General features: G+C 38.9%; 1 protein-coding gene across 1 annotated transcript in view; it reads right to left on the reverse strand.

Moving 5' to 3' along the window:
* LOC108430096 (guanine nucleotide-binding protein G(q) subunit alpha-like) overlaps positions 1-21210 on the reverse strand; it is a 33513-nt gene extending 12303 nt beyond the window's left edge. The window contains exons 1-4 of the mRNA XM_017702281.2: positions 21075-21210; positions 4748-4932; positions 3428-3582; positions 1949-2077 (exon numbers count right to left, since the gene is read on the reverse strand). Of these exons, the coding sequence (XP_017557770.1) occupies positions 1949-2077; positions 3428-3582; positions 4748-4932; positions 21075-21210 (605 nt within the window). The remainder of the gene's footprint in view (positions 1-1948; positions 2078-3427; positions 3583-4747; positions 4933-21074) is intronic.
* Between the last annotated feature and the right edge of the window lie 1053 nt (positions 21211-22263).

Below are 22263 nucleotides of genomic sequence, written 5' to 3' on the forward strand. Positions count from 1 at the left end.
GTTGAGCAGAGAGGGAACCTCTTGAGCTGAACCTCGTTGGGAGCGGAGCTATTTCTAGCAATGGTCCGCGTAGGCGGGCTCAACATGCTGGCTCCCCATCGATCTGCGCGCTTTCGTAATCACTCCTGTTCAGTGGCATCCTCTCGTTTCTTCCTCTACTCTCCTAAATGGAGGAAGAGAGGCCGCGGGGTTCACAAAGCTGAGGTCTGTAACAGCATATGCCACAGGACAGAGGTAATGCGTTGGCTCTGTCGGGATGCCGTAATGCTACGTTTACCCTAGCAACTTCTTTACGCTAATAACAAAAGCAAGACCAACTCATGCTGATAGAGTCTGCTTAGTGCCAGTATCACATATGGATCATTCTAACAAATTAGTTTAAACTGCAGTTCCCCCCCCCACAGATTTAGTCCATAGGCAGAGCCTTATTTTAGAGTAGGAAGTGAGGCTGCCTCCCAGTCTCTTATGGCCATATTGTGAGCAGTTAGATTTCATTGTTTTGAAGCAAAGGAACCCCAAAGTCTGAAAATCGGTGCACATCAAGAATTCTTACTACAGAAACACACAGTCTGCAATTAATTTTGTGTTTTAATATTTAAAAAGCTATGATTATATGTACATCTCTTCAATGCTGTGTTTGTTGCTCATGTTCTCACAAGCATTTTTGAATTATGCTCAAAATTAGCTAAAAGTATCACTTTTAAAGTAAAAGAAAAAGTAAAGTAAAACATTCAGTAAAATTTCAGAAGTGTTTTGTATTGATGGTGACAAAATGAAATGTATACTTTGTTTTAGTAAAATGAATGATATCAAGGAATGATTCAAAGCTAAATTATTTCAGTCTAATATCAAAGTCAGTTAAAACTCCAAAATGTGTTTTGAACTCTAAACCAGTTTGGTAGAATGAGCCATATACAACCCATGTGGCACTTTTTTATCCATTCTGCTGGACAAATATTAAAAACCTTAATGTCTTAAGCAAGACACTAGGGTAAACAGGGTATTTTTTATTTATTTATTTTTTAAAAAAAAACACCAGATTTCACAATAAATCTTTGGCAGCTAATTGATATTCCTACAAGTAGTTTTTGATTGAAAGTTTTATTTGTTATTTACTAATGTGCATGCATTTGTATAAAAAAAAATCCAACCTTTAGATGATGCAAGAATTAAAATGTTTATTTCATTGCAGAATCTCAAGTAAAAAGATCTTACAGAAATGATTACTGAAATCTTATTGTTTAATCTAGCAGACACTGAAGTTTTATTCTAAACAGTTTTTGAGGTCTTTTTTTAGTAAGACATTTGGGGCAAATTCAGCTGTTAGGAATAATTTTAGGAAATTTTTCTGTTAGTATCCTTCATAAAATGGTAGGGAACGAATATGCAAAAGTTAAGAAACACATTCTAGAAGCTAAGCTTTTTTATTTTAAATGCAGAAAAAAGCTAACTGCGAAAAACTATTTATATTCCATGGGAAGCACGCTTTTCAGTGAGATAGGCCATGATTTACTTGTGAAAATAAGTGGCACAACTAATCCTACATTAAAGTTACTAAATTCTGCAGACACGAATGGAACAGCACTGACTAAATACATGGAAATAATGTTTTTCTGTTGAGTTTTTGGCATTTCTTACAGCCACTTTTCACCCAAAAATATGAAAATGAATAATAAGACTAATAAAACTAAATATACTCTTTACACAACATGGAATCACAATAAAATACAACAATATACAAGATGATTGTTATTAAGTGGAAGGAATATTTATATTTACGTGTCAGTATCACGAGAAGTGACGATGGTTTAAGGACTTCACATTTTCTATTTTTTACTCATTAAGCTTCAGCAGACAAATGTGACCAACTATACCACACTGATTAAAAGCACACAAATGACCACGACAACATGAAAATTAAATAATAGTTCCTGTCTCCATGTTCTACCTGAAAATGATGCTTTGCAAGTCGAAAGGGTATTCAATGATCCCAGTAGTTGGAATGCGAACCCTAAGCACATCTTGTTGGGTTGGTAGATACGACGAGTCCGCAATTCGATCCAGATCACTTAGATAGCTAGAGACAGAAAAGATGCAGCAAGAGAAAGAGAGAGGGAGAAAAACAAGAAAGAAAATTGAGGCATGACAGCAGGTAATTCATTCCCCAATCAGTCAGTGGGTCTCCCCAGGAATGCTGGGATCCTGCAATTCAGGGATCTGAACCAATACCCTTCCGAGTCTTCAGCTTCCCTCCAAAACCAAACCCATGACATCTTAGTAAGCAGCCAAAGTGCTGATAGCATCTCACTGACCTTTTCAAAATCTACTCATTCATTTATAACAATGAAACATTTGAGTCTGGGGCATTATGAAGAAAGTCAGTGGTGGCATCAGAGACTATGGCAGAGGAAGTCTCAGATTCAGAGAGAGAATGCGATCAGGGCAGGTAGCAGTGCAGCAGCAGAGTGCTTGGACAGTGACAGAGGTGATGGTATGGCCACAGCAGGTCTGCGGTCAGCGGTACCTGAAGATTATATTCACCAAATCAAAAGGGTACTCTATGATGCCAGTAGTGGGCACTCGGACCCTCAGCATATCCTGTTGGGAGGGAACATACCCTGTGGCAGCTATCCGCTCTAAATCGCCAAGGTAACTGTGGGGGGTGAACCAATTACAGCATAGAGAAATACAGCAAACACATGTAGGTAGCTATGCACAGATGTTTTGCATAATGAGGCAATTCTCGTTTCACACTAAAGTATAAACTTACAACCTGCCGACAGTCTGAATCATGCAAAAAGGAACCATGACTAATTGCTTATTACGTAACTACAGTGGGGTCCATAAGTCTGAGACAACATTGAAAATCTGGGATGGTTTTCAATTAATCCTGGAAACAACCACAGAACATTTTAGAACTTTGAAAAAATTAAAAGAAAAGTTGAAAAGAAAAAAAAAAGAAACGTTCACAATTATGCTCTATTTCTAGGTCACTATCCAAATTTAAAATCTGTGTCACTGACCACATTAAGGCCCTGTACAAAAAGGTCAGATTATTGTAGAGTCTTACTCCTTCTACTGAAACTTGTGTTCTGACAACACTAAAAGTGATAGAAGTTGCTGATCTGTAGATCACATCTACTTTAGAGTTAGAGTCCATGCTAACTTGAATACATGTGGTCATTAAAGCAAAACTGGGACAAATACTACAAAATCTTGAAATTCCTATAATATTTCACAGATTCTGCCTATCACTAACTATTGTTATGCTAACAGTATAATCGGTAATAAAACAATATTCAATTAAAATAGAAAAGAATGCATAATCAAAGTATTTTTACTAGTGGTCTCAGACTATTACTCCCCACTGTGCTAGACACCTCTGAGCAAGGAAAGCGCTGAAGATGTTGAATGCAGACAAACTCACTATTTGGTAGAGTCAGAGAGCTGGTACTCTCTCCTGCGATCATAGGCTTCCTGAATGCCCGGGTCTGCCCACAACATCTTTATTGCACTGATGTAGGGCTGGTCAAAGGAGCACACCTTCTCCACATCCACCTCTCGCACCAGTAATGCATTGGCCTGAAGACACAACAAATGCCTAAATTGTACAATATTGTAAATAGTAAAGGCCTTGTAAAGATTGTCCTTAAGGAATCAGATTAGGACAGTTTTTCCAAACCCCAAACTTCCCACATGATCCACACTTCTCCCTTATGCCACATTTCAATACAACTGAGCCATCCAACCAAGAACGGAATATCTGGTACAAATAGTTGGGGTGCAGCAAAAAATCAATTTCGATTTCTCCAAATTCTAATGCAATTCTATTAATTCTGATAAATTACTATTTATTTTCAGAATTTACATATTTGGAAAAGAAACCCTAAAATGTGGCATGTGCATAAGTTCCAGCACTCTCTCAGCCAGTATTAATTACACCCCATATGGCTGAAATCACAGCCTCCAAACATTTCTTGCAGCCAACCACGTCTTTCTGTTCTTGATTTAAGGTTTCCTCTTCCTCTCTTGTCCTAGAATTATTCTAGTCCAAATTCATAGATTGCCATGCATGCACAGCATTTACCCACAGATTCTCAATAACCAACCAAGTCAAGCGACACCATAGGCCACTGAAAAACCTTAATCTACTGTTTCTTGAAGGACTTTATGGCAGATTGTCTTATACTTGCATTTACATTAACAGCATTTCTCAGACGCTCTTATCCAGTATGACTTACAATTTACAAACTTCACAGAGGTAGGTGAAGGTGGTGGTAGGAGTTTTGCCCAAGGAGTCTAATAGTATAGTTTAGAATCACTGTGTTATATCCAACTCTTTTCATCTTCAGTTTCTTAACTGACTTGGTCACTTCTGCTTCCAAGAATTGTTAGACAGATTTGAAATAATCCTTTCTTCCCTCGATCCCTACATAATTTCCTTGCCATACAACCCCAAAGCATAATAGATCCACCTCCATGTTTAACAGTAACCAAAGTGTTCTTTTCATCAAATGCTGCTCCCCTTTCCTAACATACCTTTGAAGAAGCAAAAAAAATGGAGCTCAGTCATCACAGTACTACTTTCCAAAACACCTAGCACCACTAGCTTATTTAAGTTAACTAAATTAAATTAACTACTTAACACTTGTGCCAAAAGTTCCATGCAGAGTCGGTTTTAGTGTATTGTTTCTCAAATTGAGTTTCTGCTTTTAGTTCAGTCTATCCACTGAATATAGATTCTTACCTTGTTTTGCTCATATTTGTACTGGATCTTGAGATTATCCATGGCGCGGATCATGGCCTGCATGGAGGTGAAGATGTTCTGGTAGACAAGCTTAGTGAAGCTGCGCTTGTCTTCGTCAGTGTAGCCTGACCCATGGATGATGCGCATCTGCTTGATGAAGGTGCTCTTGCCACTCTCACCTGTGCCTAGAGAGGAGCAACAAACACAAAGGGTATGAGAGTGCTGGATAACCAAAATATCCCAAATATTCTTTCAATTTTTTATGTCAAGTTAAAGTCACTAAATAGCATGAATCCAGATAAAGAAGCAACTGGAAAGTAAAAATGTAAGATGGCAGAGATGAGCGGTTTGGATTCACACACACATTAAAGCAATGCAACAACAGTGGCCCTTCATTTAAAAAAGCAGCAGCAGAAGGCTACTTGCGCATTCAGATGAAGCAAATGTTGGAATGGAAGCCTTTGTTGTTGTAATAAACCAGAGATGACCAATTTTGGTGGAAAGAAAAAAAAAGTCAGTTTGTCAAGTTGTCCTCTCTCTGCTAACCTCAACTTCTCCGTCCCTCTCTCACGCACACACAGCTGGCTGTATGCTGACAGGGGAATCCCATTAAACGGTTTGGTTGCATAAGCACAGCTCCCTCAAACTCCTGAGGATAAAGCTAAGTTCTGACTGAGCAGTGAGACAGAAAGTCAGATAAATGCAACTTCTCATCTACCTATGAGTTAACATAAACTTCCAAATCACAGCCATGATTTCTTGCTGGTATCTGGACAGACACCAACACTGCAACAGAATCTAAGGAAGGTAAAGTGAATCAAAACAATCGCTTTACTAGTCAAGATCAACCAAACAGTGATTCTGACACAAAATAATTCATCATAAACCAATTACATGTTTTCATACCCCTACTCTGAGTTTATAAGGACCATTTCTGGAGCTCACTGCTGATTTTCTTCCTTAGTAGATCTGTGCTATGCAGTAAAATCTAGGTCATGCCACAGACAGAGACTTGGTCCATTTGCTATGTGAGAGTTCTGACCTGCACATCATTGGTGGTACCTTGTACAGTAGCAGAATGAGAAGATTATTTAAAAAAAAAAAAAAAAAAAAAAAAAAAAAAAAAAATGTATGGCACAAAGAACATTAGATACAGGTTTGCAGTGTAACTAGCTTTAATGTGATTTATATATGGCAGCATGGTAGTAACACTGATCTTCAATTTAGATTTATAATTTCTTAAACAATAAGGCATGCGCAACAGCATTAGGACAGAAACCAGGCTACATTGGCCACTGCACAGTCCTGGTGCAGAGATGGTCGTCATGGCAACACTTTACAGCATTTAGCACAGAGTAAACCGATTTTCAAAGGAGCAGGCCAAACCGTGCCCCCTCCTCATGGCAAATAACTGCTCCACCCTGAAAGAAAGACTGACCAAAAATTGGAAATGTCAGTTAAAAATAGCCATCAAATTCAAAGTGGACCACTTGACAAGTGTTGTATATTTTTTGATGTACAAGTACCATGTCTAATTATAAACGTGACTGAGGCAGATCAGGTTGATGCAGTGCTTAACTGAATGTCCTTCCCTACACCTGAGTGAACCAATCTATGGCAAATGAAAGGCTAAATATGGACCGAACACTTAAGATAGAGAACATACATTTCACCACAAATGAATGAAATAGTTATTCCTGTCAAGGCTCAGTTTTTTTTTCTTGAGGTAAAAATCGAGTATGGCATTCTTTTTCTAAATGTTTAGCTCTGATGGAGTCAGTTAAGTAGGATTTGCCTTTTAAAACTCACCAGAGACCAATTTTCTGTAACCAAACCTACCAAACACAGTCCTGGATAGGACAACTACTAGCACCATTAGTTAAAGGCAGACCAAAGAAGCACAGAGCTAAGCAGGGTCACCATGAGACCAAGTTCAAATTCACTTCAGGCTCAAGTTCAGACTTTCATCTTTTTACCATCTCTATGCTATTCATATAGATTTAATGCAATAAATCCTCTCTGTACTGATTTGGTATCAATGTGATACCAATCAGCAATTAAAGATTCCAGTTAAAAGAGAGACACAAGGTGAAATAAGTCAGTCATAATGTAACTAAGCTAATAAATACAAAGGCACGACTGAAATTAATCATGTTGATACAAATACATGATAGGTCAATTTATTATTTTCACTTTGGCTAATCTGCACTGTAGGTTTATGGGGCCAATTCACTACAGCTGTGTCTGAATGATGCCCCTAGACCTAAACCAAAATGTAGCATAATCATGCATTGGATTAAGACATTTGCCTCTTACTTTAAATGTAGAACTCTGTTTAATTTTACAAAAACAGGCAACACATTTTTCGTTTAAGAATTTTAAAATGCCAGTTTGGTTTTTACAAAGCAAATAATGTTATTTATATTGGTAACTTTAGCAAAGATAATGCACTAGAAATATGATATGCACATGCTGTTTCATATGTTCATGTAATCCACTTAAGCTTCAGGCTAAAAAGCAAGCTTCGGGTGGAGATATCAAGCATTTTGCATTTATCTTGAAGATGTCTGTGCCTGATGTAATGTACGCAATGTAAAATTTCAAACCACATCACTTTTCAGCCCATTATCAGTTGTATGTGGTCTCATTCTGAACATAATGCAGTAATGGCAAGATGCTGAGTGGCAAGCAGTAGCACTCAGAGACACAATGAGGACTGCTGGAAGTCACCAAGTAGTCTGTGGTGCACAAATGGTGTACAGTGCACAAATGTCTGTGGTAGAGGATGCATCTTTATTAAAAACAATGGCTTTGAGTTTTTAGATGCAGTATACGACAGTTGTGGTGGACAGTAGCCATAACAAACTCGTACTATGTGCTGTGAGAATTCTGCCCTTAGGCATTTTGCACTGGGGATGCTACCCAGCCTATTTATTTACAGAAGAGATTTTGGTGACTGGAACTCATGTTGGTTAGCAACATTAGCCTTACATGTTATGTGGCGAAAAGTATGTAGACACCCCTACTCACTATTCAGTTCAGGTGTTTCAACCATACTCCTTGCTAAGAGGTGCATAAAATCAAGCATATAGCAATGCAATCTCGGCAGACAAACGCTGATAGTAGAATGGGTCATACTGAATACCTCAACTTAAAAAGTGGTACTGTCACAGGACACTACATTTTCTACTATACAGTTAGTGAAGTTTCTGCCCTGCTAGATCTGCCCCAGTCAAGGGTGAAAAAGCGAGGTCTATAAAGACATGGTTTGATGAGTCTGGTGTGGAGGAACTCCAGTGGCCTGCACAGAGCCCTGACCTCAAAACCACTGAACACCTTTGTAATGAATTGGAATGTCAACTGCATCTCAGGTCTTCCCATCCAACATCAGAGTCTGACCTCACAAATGCTCTTTTGACTGAACAGATACAAATTCCCACAGAAACACTGCAAAGTATCATGTGAAGCCTTCCCAGAAGAATGTAAACTATTAAAAGCTACTTCACATTAAAGCCCATGGTTTTAGAACAGGACGTCCAACAAGCTTGTATAGGTGTGGTGGTAAAGCATTTACACACTTTGTCATATAGCATAGTTGCAGTGCTGAGCTAAAGAAGAAACATCTGTAAACCAAACAAGTAAGGGTGGATTGACTATATCGGAGGTAAATGGAAAATTGTGTATTATTCTTTTTTCTTTTCTTTTTTTTAACCAAACCATTCTGTAAAGATTGTTGATTTTCATAGTTAGTAAGTACAGTAAGTACATACTGTGTCCTCAACCACATCCACAAGTGCAGAGTCCAAACATATCTTGGCTGATCTACATGAGGGGTGCAAATTGCATTTTTTGCCAAACCATTCCTTTAATCACGTCACATCAAAGCACAGAGTTCTTCAAAGGTTTTCAGTATATGGCGGAACATATCACAACCACAACACATAGTAACAATTGCAAAAACGTAGCAAATTGATAGTCTATGTCACTTAGGCCTACTCAAGACAGTTTTTTTTCCTGCTTTAGCATCTTGGGAGCATCCAATGATAAGAAGCAGAAGATGAATTCACCTGCTTCAGATCATGCATTAGAACAGCCCACAGCTGTTTCAGACAACTGCAGGCGGATAAAGCCATTTTGATTTATTTTGCCTGCCCTCTGTCATAAGATTTAACCCTCCCCCTCACCACTCTCACCCTGGCAGCCAGACATCTTGTTGCCTGGGACACCAGAGTGGTTGGCAGTACAAAGTCCCACCAAGGCACTTCCAAACGGTCCCCTGAGCAAGCGAGATCCAAAATTGCACTCTAACGGCTCTAAGAACGGATAGGAAAAATGTCAAAAAGCAGGCTGGGATTTTAATTGTGAGGCTCATTTCGAGGGGGGAAAAAAAAAAAAACTTGATTGCCAGATAACAGGATACCAGTCATATATCAAGATGCCGCATTCTTGGTTTGGGGGGCATTCTCTGCATTCCTTGCCTTGTAATGGGCTTAAATGTCCATCTGACAGCCAGGCCTACTTTGGTTTCTGTTCGATCAAAACTCAGTGTCACTCCACCCATCTGGACAAGATGTAAAACAAGTATCTGTTGGCCACTAGATCGCCAGTTAGAATGCCCATTCATGGATACAGAGAGGTAAGGATGCTTCTTGAAGAGAAAAAAAAAAAAAAAAAAAAAAAAAAAAAAAAAAAATGCAGACTAGGCTCCGTGACCAGATGTAAAAGGGAACAGACAATACTGGCAAAGCAGAAGTTACAGGGGCATAATATTCAAACAAAGCTTTTGGTGTACAACTGAAAAGTCCAGGATACCATGAAATACCAAATATGAGGATCAGCCAAAATTTACACTCTTGAAGATGAATGTTCCTAAAAGGTTCCTGGCTTTGACTTTCAGTTCTAGTAAACTTTATAAAACTTTGAACTTCTGAACTTTTAAAAGGTTCTTCACACTCACAAGTAAGAGTAGGCAAAGTGCATAAAAAGCCATCATACTTTGACATTTTCACGATTCACAATGTATCATGATATTTAGTTTTCCTGAATGTTAAAATGTTGAAACAGACAAATAAGAACCAGCAGTGTCACATTTAATACTAGGGATGCATCAACAATATTTTTCAGACTGTAGTACTTGTTTAGTACTCAAGGCCAACATAGTGAATTACCTACTTAAAATTAAGTAATTGTTAGTGTAAATAAGAACAATTTACCTTAAATCAGTAAATTCTATCTGATTTTAAATAATATTAGCTAGCTATGCTATATTAGTTACCATGGATTGAGTAGCATTGCAGGGAACACGAGTTGGTTTAGTTCCACATCAGAAATGCATCCAAGGACCTCACTGGGACATCACTTATGTCTTTCAAGTTTGATTGTTTTTTTTTACAATTTATATACTCACATGGCCTGCTTTAACAGCCCCTACAGACAGCTCTGTCTATAGACAATTCCCAACAAAGCCATTTCGTTAATTTCATTGATCTGTGTGCTAAAATATACACACAGTTGGACAATACACTTTCTCTTCTGCAGTGGTCTCTAACTCTGGTTCTGGAGAGCTACGTTCCAGCAGAGTTTGGTTCCAACCTGTAACCAATAACCTGCCCTGCCCCTTACTTAACGCTAATATATCCAATCCAGCCAGTCAGGAGCTTGGGACAATGTTGATCAGCAAACTGTGGCTGGAACTAGGTCCTGCAGGAAGGTAGATCTCCAGGACCAGAGCTGAAGAGTTGATCTTGCCTCCTGCACAGTGCTTATGACCACAACATTTCACATTTTGGCCTCTAAAAATTGAGTCTGTGGACAAAGTAGTCACTGGCCTTAGTCATTGCGATTTTTAGAAAATCCTGTTTGATGTAACATTGAACCACGTCCATCAAATCAGGTTTTGTTGGAATTCCTTAACTGTGTTGATTGTGCGATAACCGTGGTGGTACCCCCCTGCCAAATTGGTCGCTTTTTCGCTAAAGTTTGCTAATATCACTTTATGAAATAAGGTCTTCAGTAAAATGAGGTGTTACATAACATGGTGTTATAGTAAGAGAGTATCACTGCAGTAGTCCTCACAACAATATGAACACTTAAGTTGTATGTTAACTAAACTTTAAAAAAAACCCAAAACAAACAAACAAAAAACACATTTATGCTGAAAAGTAAACAATGTTTCATTTACTTTCATACTGGACATGGGCTGCAGGCTTCTCATAGCAACAAAAGGTTTCAGCATGAAAATCATGAGGTGAGAGTTTGCATCGCCTTGCATGCAAATTATACACACCTTATCGTTCTGTGGTCAAAAGTATGTGATTGGTGTTGTAAATGATGCCGCAGTATAGCACACCACTTCAGCCACAGTTTATTCTTAGCATTAAAGCACGCTCCATTTTTGGAAGTCACGTGTACAAACCTGTGTGTTTAAAAGACAAGCGTAACTGCATTTGTGCAATGGCTGAAAATGATCAGGACACTGACACCAAAATTAGACTGAGATTCTGACATTAAAGTATCAGAAAATTCCAGAAAAGGACAGGAACAGTACTTCCTAGTTACTGTACTCTGGAGGTCTCCAGCAGGACAATGACACTGATACACCACAAAAAACAGAAGTCATCTGATTAAAAAATAAAGCAGGATTCTGCAATAAACATCTTAGCCAAAGAGTTTAAATCCAATGATGTCTGTTTTGGTTCTGAATTTAAGCTAGATGTCATTATGGATTTAACCCTAACATACAGTTATTAGATATTAAAGGAAAGGTTTGCAGTTATCCTTGACAGGAAATGCCAAATACTTAAAACAGGGCAGCCAAAAATTGGCGGTTAACGAACAAACGCTCTGATCATCAAATGCCTGAGAATCCAGTCGGATCCAGGATGGGTGTGCCAAAGAACACACACACTCAAACACCTCTGAGTCATTGAGTATTCTCTACAACACACAGCTTTTGTGGAGTAGACACTCCAACACTTCTTAAACTGTAAATATTGGAAGGAACACACTATGGACAGGTAGGAGCAGTCTAGCTTGCAATTCAGCTGTGCTGGTGCCAAAATAAAGGCTGGATAACAAAGTAAAGCAGGTTCAGTCAAATACACTAATACTGCTAATAACTGGGGCACAAATCTCTCACCTTACAATGATTCAATTACAGTTCTATAGAAGATGATTTACTGCATCACAAAGTGTCATATATTGCCACGATTTGATTACATTGTTTTGGTATGAATACATAAATGCAGGTGGACTATTCACCGTGTTAAGATAAACAATGCACCAAGCTTTACACACTTAGCTCTATTTTCACATTCAATCATATTTCTAACCAAACCAAATGTCAGATTCTTCAACCAAGATCAATTTGATTTCCAATAATCTTGATTCCACAAGTATGTTTTTTCAATATGCCAGACATCAAAACAAACTTTTTAAGCAACATTTGAAAAAAATCCAGTCTTGTGATCCTCCTTCCAGCCCAATTTATTCTGACCGGATACTCCCAGATGGCTAGTTTTAATCAGTGAGCGTGATTTCCACTTGAGATGGCACTGATCGTATACCAGCAAAAAAAAAAAAAAAAAAAAAAAAAAAAAAAAAAAAATTAAGATATCAGAGGGGAAACAAACAAAATGAATATCATGTCAGTTGTTCACTTCTTCCTGTGAGGTAATGGGAGTCTGAGAGGTCTGAGCACGATAGCCAACTTTTTAAAAGGGCTTTAGTGAATTGTTTCAATTAAAAAAAATTACAAAGATGAAAAGCCCTGCGATGGACTGGCGACCTGTCCAGGGTGTATCCTGCCTTCCGCCCGATGACTGCTGGGATAGGCTCCAGCACCCCTCCGCGACCCTGACGGAGAAGCGGCTTAGAAAATGGATGGATGGATGGATGGACAAAGATGAAAAGTCTTTACAAGACTTTAAAGAGAGCCTACATAAAAAAAATTTAAAAAAAGTAAAAAACAGTTATCAGCCAGTCAGTATCAGCCAATACTGAGCCTTTATTCATATGACAGCATCAGAAAAGAAAATGTTGTAACATCATTTCTACATGAAAAACATTCATTTCCAACATTTGTTGCAGGGATGTAAATAATTAACCATTAACCAACAAATGAACAATTGCTCGATCCATGTTACTGTTTATAATAAAAAACCTTTTATTGTGCTTAATATCCAGTAAGGAACCTTTTCTATCTAAATGGGCAGGTTCATCACTGAAGTTGAGAACCTTTTTAAATTGCATGCATGAGGGCACAACAAGCAACTGATCCCGCTAGAAAGGTCTAATAAAAATAAAAAAAATGGAGCATGCAGCTAATAATAGTGGTATTCACAGCCACTTTTTAAGAGGACCATAACTCAACTACAACAATGTACCACGTCGAACGCAAACATCTACAGGGTACAAGGGTGGTAATGATAATGTTAACACACTTCAGAACTTTAGAATATAATCCAGCCATTTTGTCAACATTTTAGTATTTGGTCACAATCATGAACCCTAGGTTGTGTCTCTCTCTCTCTCGGCCTCAAGTATCAGTACTATGCTCCAAGGTCCATACAAGAAATACTTTCTAATATTCTGGTGTATTAATATAAATGTCCTACAAGGCCAGTTCACCTGTGGGACCCGTGTGATTTACTATATAATTTACGGGTGGGATTCATTTTGAAGCACCACAGTCATTGCAGGTAAACAGCCAACAGGCTCGTCTGGGTGGGTATTATGGCTGGCTGAGTGGGGCGGGTTTAGACAGTTATTGGCTGCTTGTAGAAGCAAACAAGCAAGCAGTAAATGAGCTGCAAGTGTGCTGTGAGAAAAAACACATTAGCAATCCCAAGCAGTAAAGCACATGAAGCTACCAAGCATCCAGTACATATCAAACAGATTTTTTTCCCCTCATTTGGATTCATTTGGATTTTTAACCTGTGCTGTGACCTCAGTCTCTGATCTGGCTTTAAATTCATTTCAGCTGCCTTGTAGATGTCATATAAAGTAATTAGCTAATAATATAACGCTGACATAGATAAGAAGAATGTTAGTAGCAAAACTAAAAAGCTTTTTTTTTTGGCCTGTGGTGTCGCCCACTTGAAAGTGACGTCACATAATGTGACACTCTTTGTGTGGTGCCGTGTACAAGTAGTTCACTTAGCTTTGATTATCCCAATATGTATAAAATATTTACTTTCTGTTGCAACATTGAAACGTTTATTTGCGCTGCTGAGTTTGGGCGTTGTGATGGGTCTGGAGGCTCCGTCAGGTTTGCATGAACACCGTTATATCAGTGGAGTGGATTACATCAAACACAGGCAGGAGTTGACAAGGACCACATGCATAGCCCAAAGTAGGCAGGTGCGCGAGTGGGCATGCCATGTGGTTGAATCAGGCAAGCGCGGGAAAAAAAAAAAAAAAAAAAAAAATAATAATAATAATATGGTGCTAGGGTTGTGGACAGGAATGTACAGGTGGATGTGATTAGTGGTAAATCAGGAGGGTGGGGGTATAAATAATTAGACCCGTGCAGACCTCTACATTAATAAACCAAATTTATTGTGACAATAACAGTGGTATATGATGGGCATATGAAGTATTTTTAGAAAAGCTTTGAACATGCTTATGTTTGCTTTTCTTTATATTATTGAAATTTTGATGAGTTGCATCCTTGATTTAAGGCCTACCAATTAATGACAGAATAATGGCTGGTCATCCATCAAAACAAGTTGACATCTGCATTCTTAGCTCATTCTGTAGATTTTTTTGGAATCATATTAAAATTACTATAGCCTTAACTATAAAATCAGCCAATCTTCCAACAATTAAAAATAGATAAAGTTGAATCACCACCTTGAGACAGGTACATCACGATGCACTGCTGCATTAATACACCACTAACAATGAATGGAAGCTAATTCTGTCACTGATTGGCATGATGTCATTTGCATTGTGCTAATTGATGGATATTCCTTTAAATAATCATAGCTTTTAGAGAGAATAAAACCAAGCCTCCCTCCCTCTCCTTCACTTCATGCGGATCATGTGACACAGCAACAGCATGCGTTTGTGTGCAGCAGTAGAGTGGGTTGATATTGAGAGCTGCTGCCCTCGGCTCGGGTCTCTCCAGTGGAGAACGCCAACACACTCTTTTTCTCTCACACATTCAGCTCGGCCTCATTCTCTCACTGCAGCCTCTTTCACTGCACAAGAGTACGCGCACACATATACATAAACACACACTGTCTGAGAAAGCCAGAATAAAAGGAAAAAGCAAACATGAACTTAGACCCAAGACACTCAATAGGAGTCTAAGTTTAACTTGCATCTGCAAGCGCAGGCAGTTTATCAATAGGAAGATGACAAACATCCAACATGAATATGGGTGTACACTCATGCTGAACCTGTCATGTTAGCATGAGAGTAGCTGAGCAGCATCAAAGTGACAGGACATAACTTGTTTTCTGCTGATAGACAGAAGTTCAAAACACCATATCATGTGACCATTCCAAATATTGTATTCGTCAAATATTTGATGAGCTCACCAGGTTACCAAATGGTTAACATAGTTACTTTTGGTTGCTTTAAGCAGAAAGAAAATCTCTCATGTAGAGAGGGGAATTTTTCAAAATATCGGCTTAATTCAGTCAATAAGATGTAAACCAAGTCTTCATGCAAAATGCTCAGTTCTATGAAACATTAGAATTTTTCAGTGGCTGTGATAGGAACCAGACATCTAAACAGTTTAACTTCTCTAGAAGCTGCCTTGCAAAATGTTATCATCATCACATGAAATGGTTGCGAATATGCTGTATGATGTCTGATGCACTGTTTTGCAAAAAGCTTATAAAAGCTTAAAACATGTTTTTAAAATACATTCATGGTGGAAGGGTACATGCGGGCCATTCTGAGGCAAAATTGTCCTTAAAAAAATAAACTAATAAATAAAATAAATAAATAAATATTCCAGATTCACCACTTTTTCTTTTATCATCTTCAGGTTTTAGATCATAAATAAAGTGGCAATATATTTTTTGTAGACATCACTACCACTGTAAAGAAACTCAGTATGTTCCACAACAATAAACCATTTCACATTAAACAACTCTGAACAACTTCTGAAATATAATACAGCTAAAAGAAGTTGATGTAACTGCAGCCAGTAATCTAGCAAACAAATGATAAGCACATGGTCTTTATGTTAAGGTCCACACACTTGAGAAAGGTGACAACACCTGATTGATGTCCCCTTGTACCGCACCTCTATCAGGTCAACACTTTCCTTGAAAGTAGGCTATAGAGATGTTATTTGTTAATCATTATCACAATATTGGCCCTTACCCCACTGTGTCTCAGAAGACTGCCACATGCAAAAGAGCTTCTAAGAAATCAATATTATTTTCACAGAGTGATGTAAGCATTCTGACCAAATCTCAGACATTCCAGATGAGTTTCTGTGAGTGCTGAATCAAAGCAATACGTTTTTATATACAGAAAGGCATCTATTAATGGCTATATGAAACAGTGCATACGAAATGTGATTTGTCCACATCACACAGCCCTAATAGCTCATAAAAGTAGTCCATGTTTAAATATGCTGGATAATGTGACTTACTTTGTTAAAAACTGAAAGGTGTTCAAATACACCATCCTATTACAGTCATCATGAATGAGGACTGCCTCAAATCTAGGGCTGAGTACTGACATTCAATACTTTTATGCTATCAACGTTTGGTTTCTAGTACTTTAGTACTAGAAAATAAAACAATTTCAATACTTAAGTGGTCAGCCTTATCAGCATCCATGATTCTAACATTTCTAACATATGCATGTTATTCACCTTCAGCGCTGCTTATTAATTTTTTTGTTTTATTTTTTTAATTATAATTGCCCAATTTGCTCCAATTTAGTCACTGTCAATTCCAATCCGCTAGCTAGGTCTCCTCCACATGATGCTACCAGGCTGGGAAGGTGAAGCCTGCGAAGCAAAAAACGCTTCTTTTTGAACTGTCATTAACGCAACCTCATTGGACATCTTAACATGCTTGGAGGAGAAGGCCAACTGCTAATTCTGTTACGCAAGCTAACACATGCCCATGTTGACTAGCATCAAGCTAACAGATCGGGGGTGAAGACCATCTCAGAAACAAATGCCAATTATGCTCTCTTAGACTCCAGATCCCAGCATCACTGGTGATCAAATTTACAATCTCCCAACAACAGGTAAGTTCACCCAAGTTCAGTAAATCAAAGTCATTTGTGAGCATGAGTTACACTTTTGGCTTGAAATTTTTTTAAATTTGGTGTCAAAAAAAAGATTAAGAAATCATGCATTTCAAACAATGTGCTAACTCCCTGAACTACAATTTCAACCATTTAGTAACTTGTGACTGCACAGAAGATGGCATCAGAGCAGACAGAGCACAAAAAGCAAAAGCAAATCACAAGTTTTGGCCTGTATGGTCAAAACTAGCCTTGAGTCCTTGACTGAAAAAAAAGCAGTTTCAATGGACAACAATATGGTCATGTAACAGCTTGAGGAGAAAGAATGAAGCAGTTCTCTGATCTTCCACTGAGGAAACCTATTGTTACATCAAAAAAAAAAAAAAGAAGCTGCTATTTCAGTGACAGCGCTGCCTGGGCTTGTTACACGGTCGAAGTAAAGTGTGTTCCAGACATAGGTCATTCTCTTCTAGCAAATCAAATAACCACCACAGTGCAATTAAGAAGGCTTACTGCCATCAATCAAAGATTTTCCCAGCATTGGTGATGACGTCACCAATTGAACTACTCAATCCCAGAGAAAACACACCACATACAAGCTTCCTCAAGACAACTGGAATCAAGACTAGAGTGGTTTATATTCTTCCAATCCTCTTGTGTTAATGCACATCTTCTTCATGGCCATCACAATTGCTTAATTAAAAAAGAATCCATTGAAATTTACCTTCTTGATCAAACCAGTTCGCATGATGACAATGGAGGGGTCAACAGTTCAGGTCCTACAGGGCTGCGGTCTAGCCCAGCAGGGAAATCACCAAACTGAGCTGGACTCCAGCCCTCCAGGACCTGAACTGATGACCCTATGACACTGTATATTTTAAACTCTCCTACTGGTCTCCCTTACAGTATGAAACTGAGCCCAATGGACACACCCATTTATATGAGTCTTTTTAAAGGCTTTATTAAAGTAGGTCGGAAGGCTATGCAAAGTCTGTTGTTCTTCAGTTAAGTATTTTTTTTATTGTTTGGTCCTTTACATCAAACTACAAGTCCACTATGTCAAAATAATTGGTTTGTTATTTGATTAGGTGATAATGTAATTAATAGTGACGGACTGGCGCTTTCCTCAGTCCCTCCCTTAGAAGACGCCTCACACAAGCCACTTCTGTTTGGCATGGCTGTTTGTGCTTACCAAGGACACACAGTGCTTTTGTGATACATACACTACAGCGTTCAAACAATCTCATGATCATGTGTACTGAGCTACGCATCATAGTTTTCCTTGATAAACAGCTTCAGTTTGAGAGTATCAACATTCTTGTATGCTGACAATGTCACAAAAACTGTACTACCGCTATCATAAAGGCCGTTGTACACTGTCCAAATACGATACCACTGCTTGAAATGGAGGTGTGCACAGAGAAAGGTGGCCAATCTAAAGTAATCCAAGTGAAGACAGCTGCTGAAGGTAAGTCATCTCAGCTATTGTTAATATCAGCTCAAATGCCAAGCCGGATAAGTGAACTTTATTTTATTCAATTTATATGAGTAGAATGTAACTAAGTAATCTACTTGCATTGCCATTTTTAATCTCTTTTTTGCAACCGCAAAATTCCTAAACAGTATGCTCATGTTCTCCAACTGGGCCGTCTTCAGGCTGGTAAGTGCCTTTATGGCAGCCAAATTCTCTGATTTTACCTGTGCTCTCTCTTATCTGGATGTGACATTTGGATGAGTCGTGGCCTTTTATAGCTTCTAATTTTAGGATTTTAGTCCCAGAGATGAAACTATTAGTTCTCCTATTGGCATCTAAATTGTGCTGACTACATACAGAACATTTGTGAGTTAATGAGAAGCCAATCACAGGGCATCACAATTCATTATGATGCCCTGCGATTGGCTTCTCATTAGCATTGTGGAATGTTACAAATCACATTATTTGCTACAATTGTATTATTTGTCTGTATATGCAGTTTTTTGGCTAAATTGTTGCTGGTACGTCACCCACCACTGCAGTGCTAATTTCCAACCCTGCTTGCCATGCTGATATATATATATATATATATATATAAAAATATATATATAACAGAAACTAGAATTAAATCGAGCTGGATTAGCACAACATGTAAATTTTTCATTTTATAAGGTTATAAATGAAGATACCTGAATACAATGCAGACGTTTAGTGCAGTAGCCCAGCAAATATTCTGCTAGGGCTGGGCAACATGACCATATTTATCATTTTTGTGATAAATTATACTACAACATGTCACAACACATTTTCTGATCATATCATGGATACTGTCACTATTTACACATTTTCCAACTGCATGCCCTATTACATATAGAGCATAATTTGCCATGTATTAAATGGGGTTTACTTGAGCACATTATCTGAAATGTTAAATGCAATCTACTGTATTAATAGCTTTGGATTTTTTTTCAATGCTTCATTTGTCCCAAATGACCACATATCAAAATCGTTCTGCTCTTCCACAGTACAATAAATTCGTCATCAACTAGCGTTTTTGAAATAATCAGCCAGATCGAAACATATCAGCCAATACCGTTATGATTCCGATATTGCTGTGCATCCCCACGCAATCATGCCAATGTACTTTTCTGCACATATCATGGATATTTTCAGTATTTAAAGAAGACTGAGCCACTGCATGCATCATTAAAGTCAAAAAAGTGGTGACACCTAACTGGACTTGCATAACTGGATGTAGTGCTGCAAAGTGATGCACTATGTCAGTTTTTAATAGTATTTTCTAAATGTGCCACTGCTTTTACTCTGTTGCAGACTTAACAGACCATTATGATATATATACTGTGCACTGTGAAACCATCTTCAAGCATCACCGTATTTGTGGCCTATTGTCAAAAGGTGGCTGAAGTGGGATGTTAGATGCACGTCATTTACATGTTACAAACTAGAGAACAAAGCTCTGAAGTTTAGACACGGACTGTGATGGTGCTGAACCTAAAATCTGGAAATGTAAAACCTAAAAACCTAAAATTGGCATAACTGCTGGACAGAAACAGTAACCCAAGTTCCAATTAAATAACTGATGTAATTACTTTACATAATAGCTAAAGACAGTATAAAAACAAGACACAAACGTATTGACACATGGCGTCACCAGACATGACTGTACTGTTACAAGACGAGCGGCACTGAACTCTGACAGAACTTCAGCTCAGTGAACACCTTGGTTCAACAGGATTATAAAATCTAACTGCATTCATAAAAGCTTTAAGAGCAAAAGCACAAAGTAAACACTCAAGTCAAGGTGGAAGCAAACTGTTTTGCAGCTGTTTTGATGGAAAATGCACTATCCTTTCACGCTAAGTGACAGATGTACTGGTTGCTAGTGGCACCCAAAGCAGACAGCCATCTCAATACAAATCCCTCAAGGCAAAAAGTCTAGTAACCACTGCTGTGAGGCGTTTTTTTTTTTTTTTAATTATATATATATATATATATATATATATAAACATAAACAAGTTCATAGAGCTATACCACAACGGATCCCACAGTATATGTGCAAATGACTGTAGACACCCGTTCATTCAACATTTCCTCTGGAATGAAGGGCATTCATAAATAGTGAGACTGCCCCCTCTTTGCTGAAGTATCAGTCTCTTCTTTGAAGGTTTTACGCTAGATGCCGGAACACTGATGTGAGGATTTGACTGCACTCAGCCACACAAGCATTAGTGAGGATTATTAGTATCTGGATCAATCGCAAATACCACTTCAACTAATGGTGGTCTACCACTCATGACAATCGAGTATCACTGTTTCACAGCCCAGTGCTGGGGGCTTTACACCCCTCTAGCCGATGCTTGGCATTGCACACAGTGCCCTTAGGCTCATGTGAGACTGCTCCCATCTACTGAGAGCATACAGGCTGTCTGTGCCACCTGGACCCCTGTGTCAGCAATGAGTGCACTAAAAGAAGCTGAAATTTCTCTACATCATTGGGCAGACAGTGTGCATGCAAGCCACAGTGCACCTACATAATGTGTGAACCGTGGCGCGACAGGCTCCAGATGCACTGGAGAAAATGGAAAAAACAATGTTAACTAACTACATTACCCAGCAGCAGAAGCTTCAGTTCTCTCCTCGCATCTCGCTTGTCTCTGCGAAGCTGCTTGTCGATCTCAGCGTTGATTCTCTTCGACTCCTTGGCCTCCTCACTCAGGCAGCAAGCCATCATGGACTCCAGTGTCATCGCCGTAGTGTTTTTAAGATACGAGTCTTAATTTAAAGACACACGGAGGCCGGGCTCTAGCAGGTGGCTCTTCGGGTTTTTTTTAATGTTTCGGAACAGAAAACGGATGCTCTTAGGCGTTAAATGCTAAAAACGAGGCCCTTCGATATGAAATAGGCTGATTTGAAAAAAAGAGTGGAAATAACTGCGGGGCCTGTGGTTAATTAGGGCCCTTGATATCTGAATCTGTTAACAACGACTGAAAAGATAGTGCGCTTAATACATATTTAGCGTTAACTAGCTACCGGAGAGCGAAAGGAAGAAGTGACAGACAGAAACCAAAACAGCTTAAGCCAATGTTTATCTGGTTTAGTTAGCACGCATGCTAGCTAGTAGTGTACGTCCAGATGTGATTTCTGAGGCCAGCCGTCTTAACTCTGCTCATTAAAATGAGAGCAGATTGTCTTGCTTGCAAACTACCGCTCAGGCTGAAAGGAACTTTTCCCACGGACAGACCTCCGCTGTGCCGGTGTTTTTGTTGCGCCGACCCTTACCAGCTTGAGTCCCGGTGTGGACGGGACGAGCTTGCCTGCCACGACATCCGTGCTGTTTCGCTAACTAGCTTAGCTAACCGCCCCAGTACCAAGACCAAACGGCGCCCGAGTAGTGACACAGACCGCCCGCAAAACTGTCCATCAGCTAGCTAACCGACACGCCAGCCAGCTAAACGACTAGCTAACAGACGGCGAAGAATGACAGAACGAAATAAAACATGACCGTGCAGATAAATGCCGTCTGCGCTAAGCCGCCGTAACGTTACCTTGGTGATCAGCAGGCTAGTGACCGTTAGCAAACATTTGCTTTTACAGACTGTAAAAGCCAGATAGCCAGCAGGCTAGCAAAAATCACTCAGGCTAACAAGCTAGCTACCCTTTTTTGTACCACAAAACACCTAGGCAATCATTCATTTCTTTCTGTCGCCTCCTGGCAGTAACCTTAGCTATCGTAGAAAGATTAAATCTAACAGTGAGCGGCGTCTTCTAATTAATACGAGGGGGAAAAAACCCCGAATAC

This window comes from Pygocentrus nattereri, chromosome 15, assembly GCF_015220715.1.
Source record: "Pygocentrus nattereri isolate fPygNat1 chromosome 15, fPygNat1.pri, whole genome shotgun sequence".
Classification (NCBI taxonomy): domain Eukaryota; kingdom Metazoa; phylum Chordata; class Actinopteri; order Characiformes; family Serrasalmidae; genus Pygocentrus; species Pygocentrus nattereri.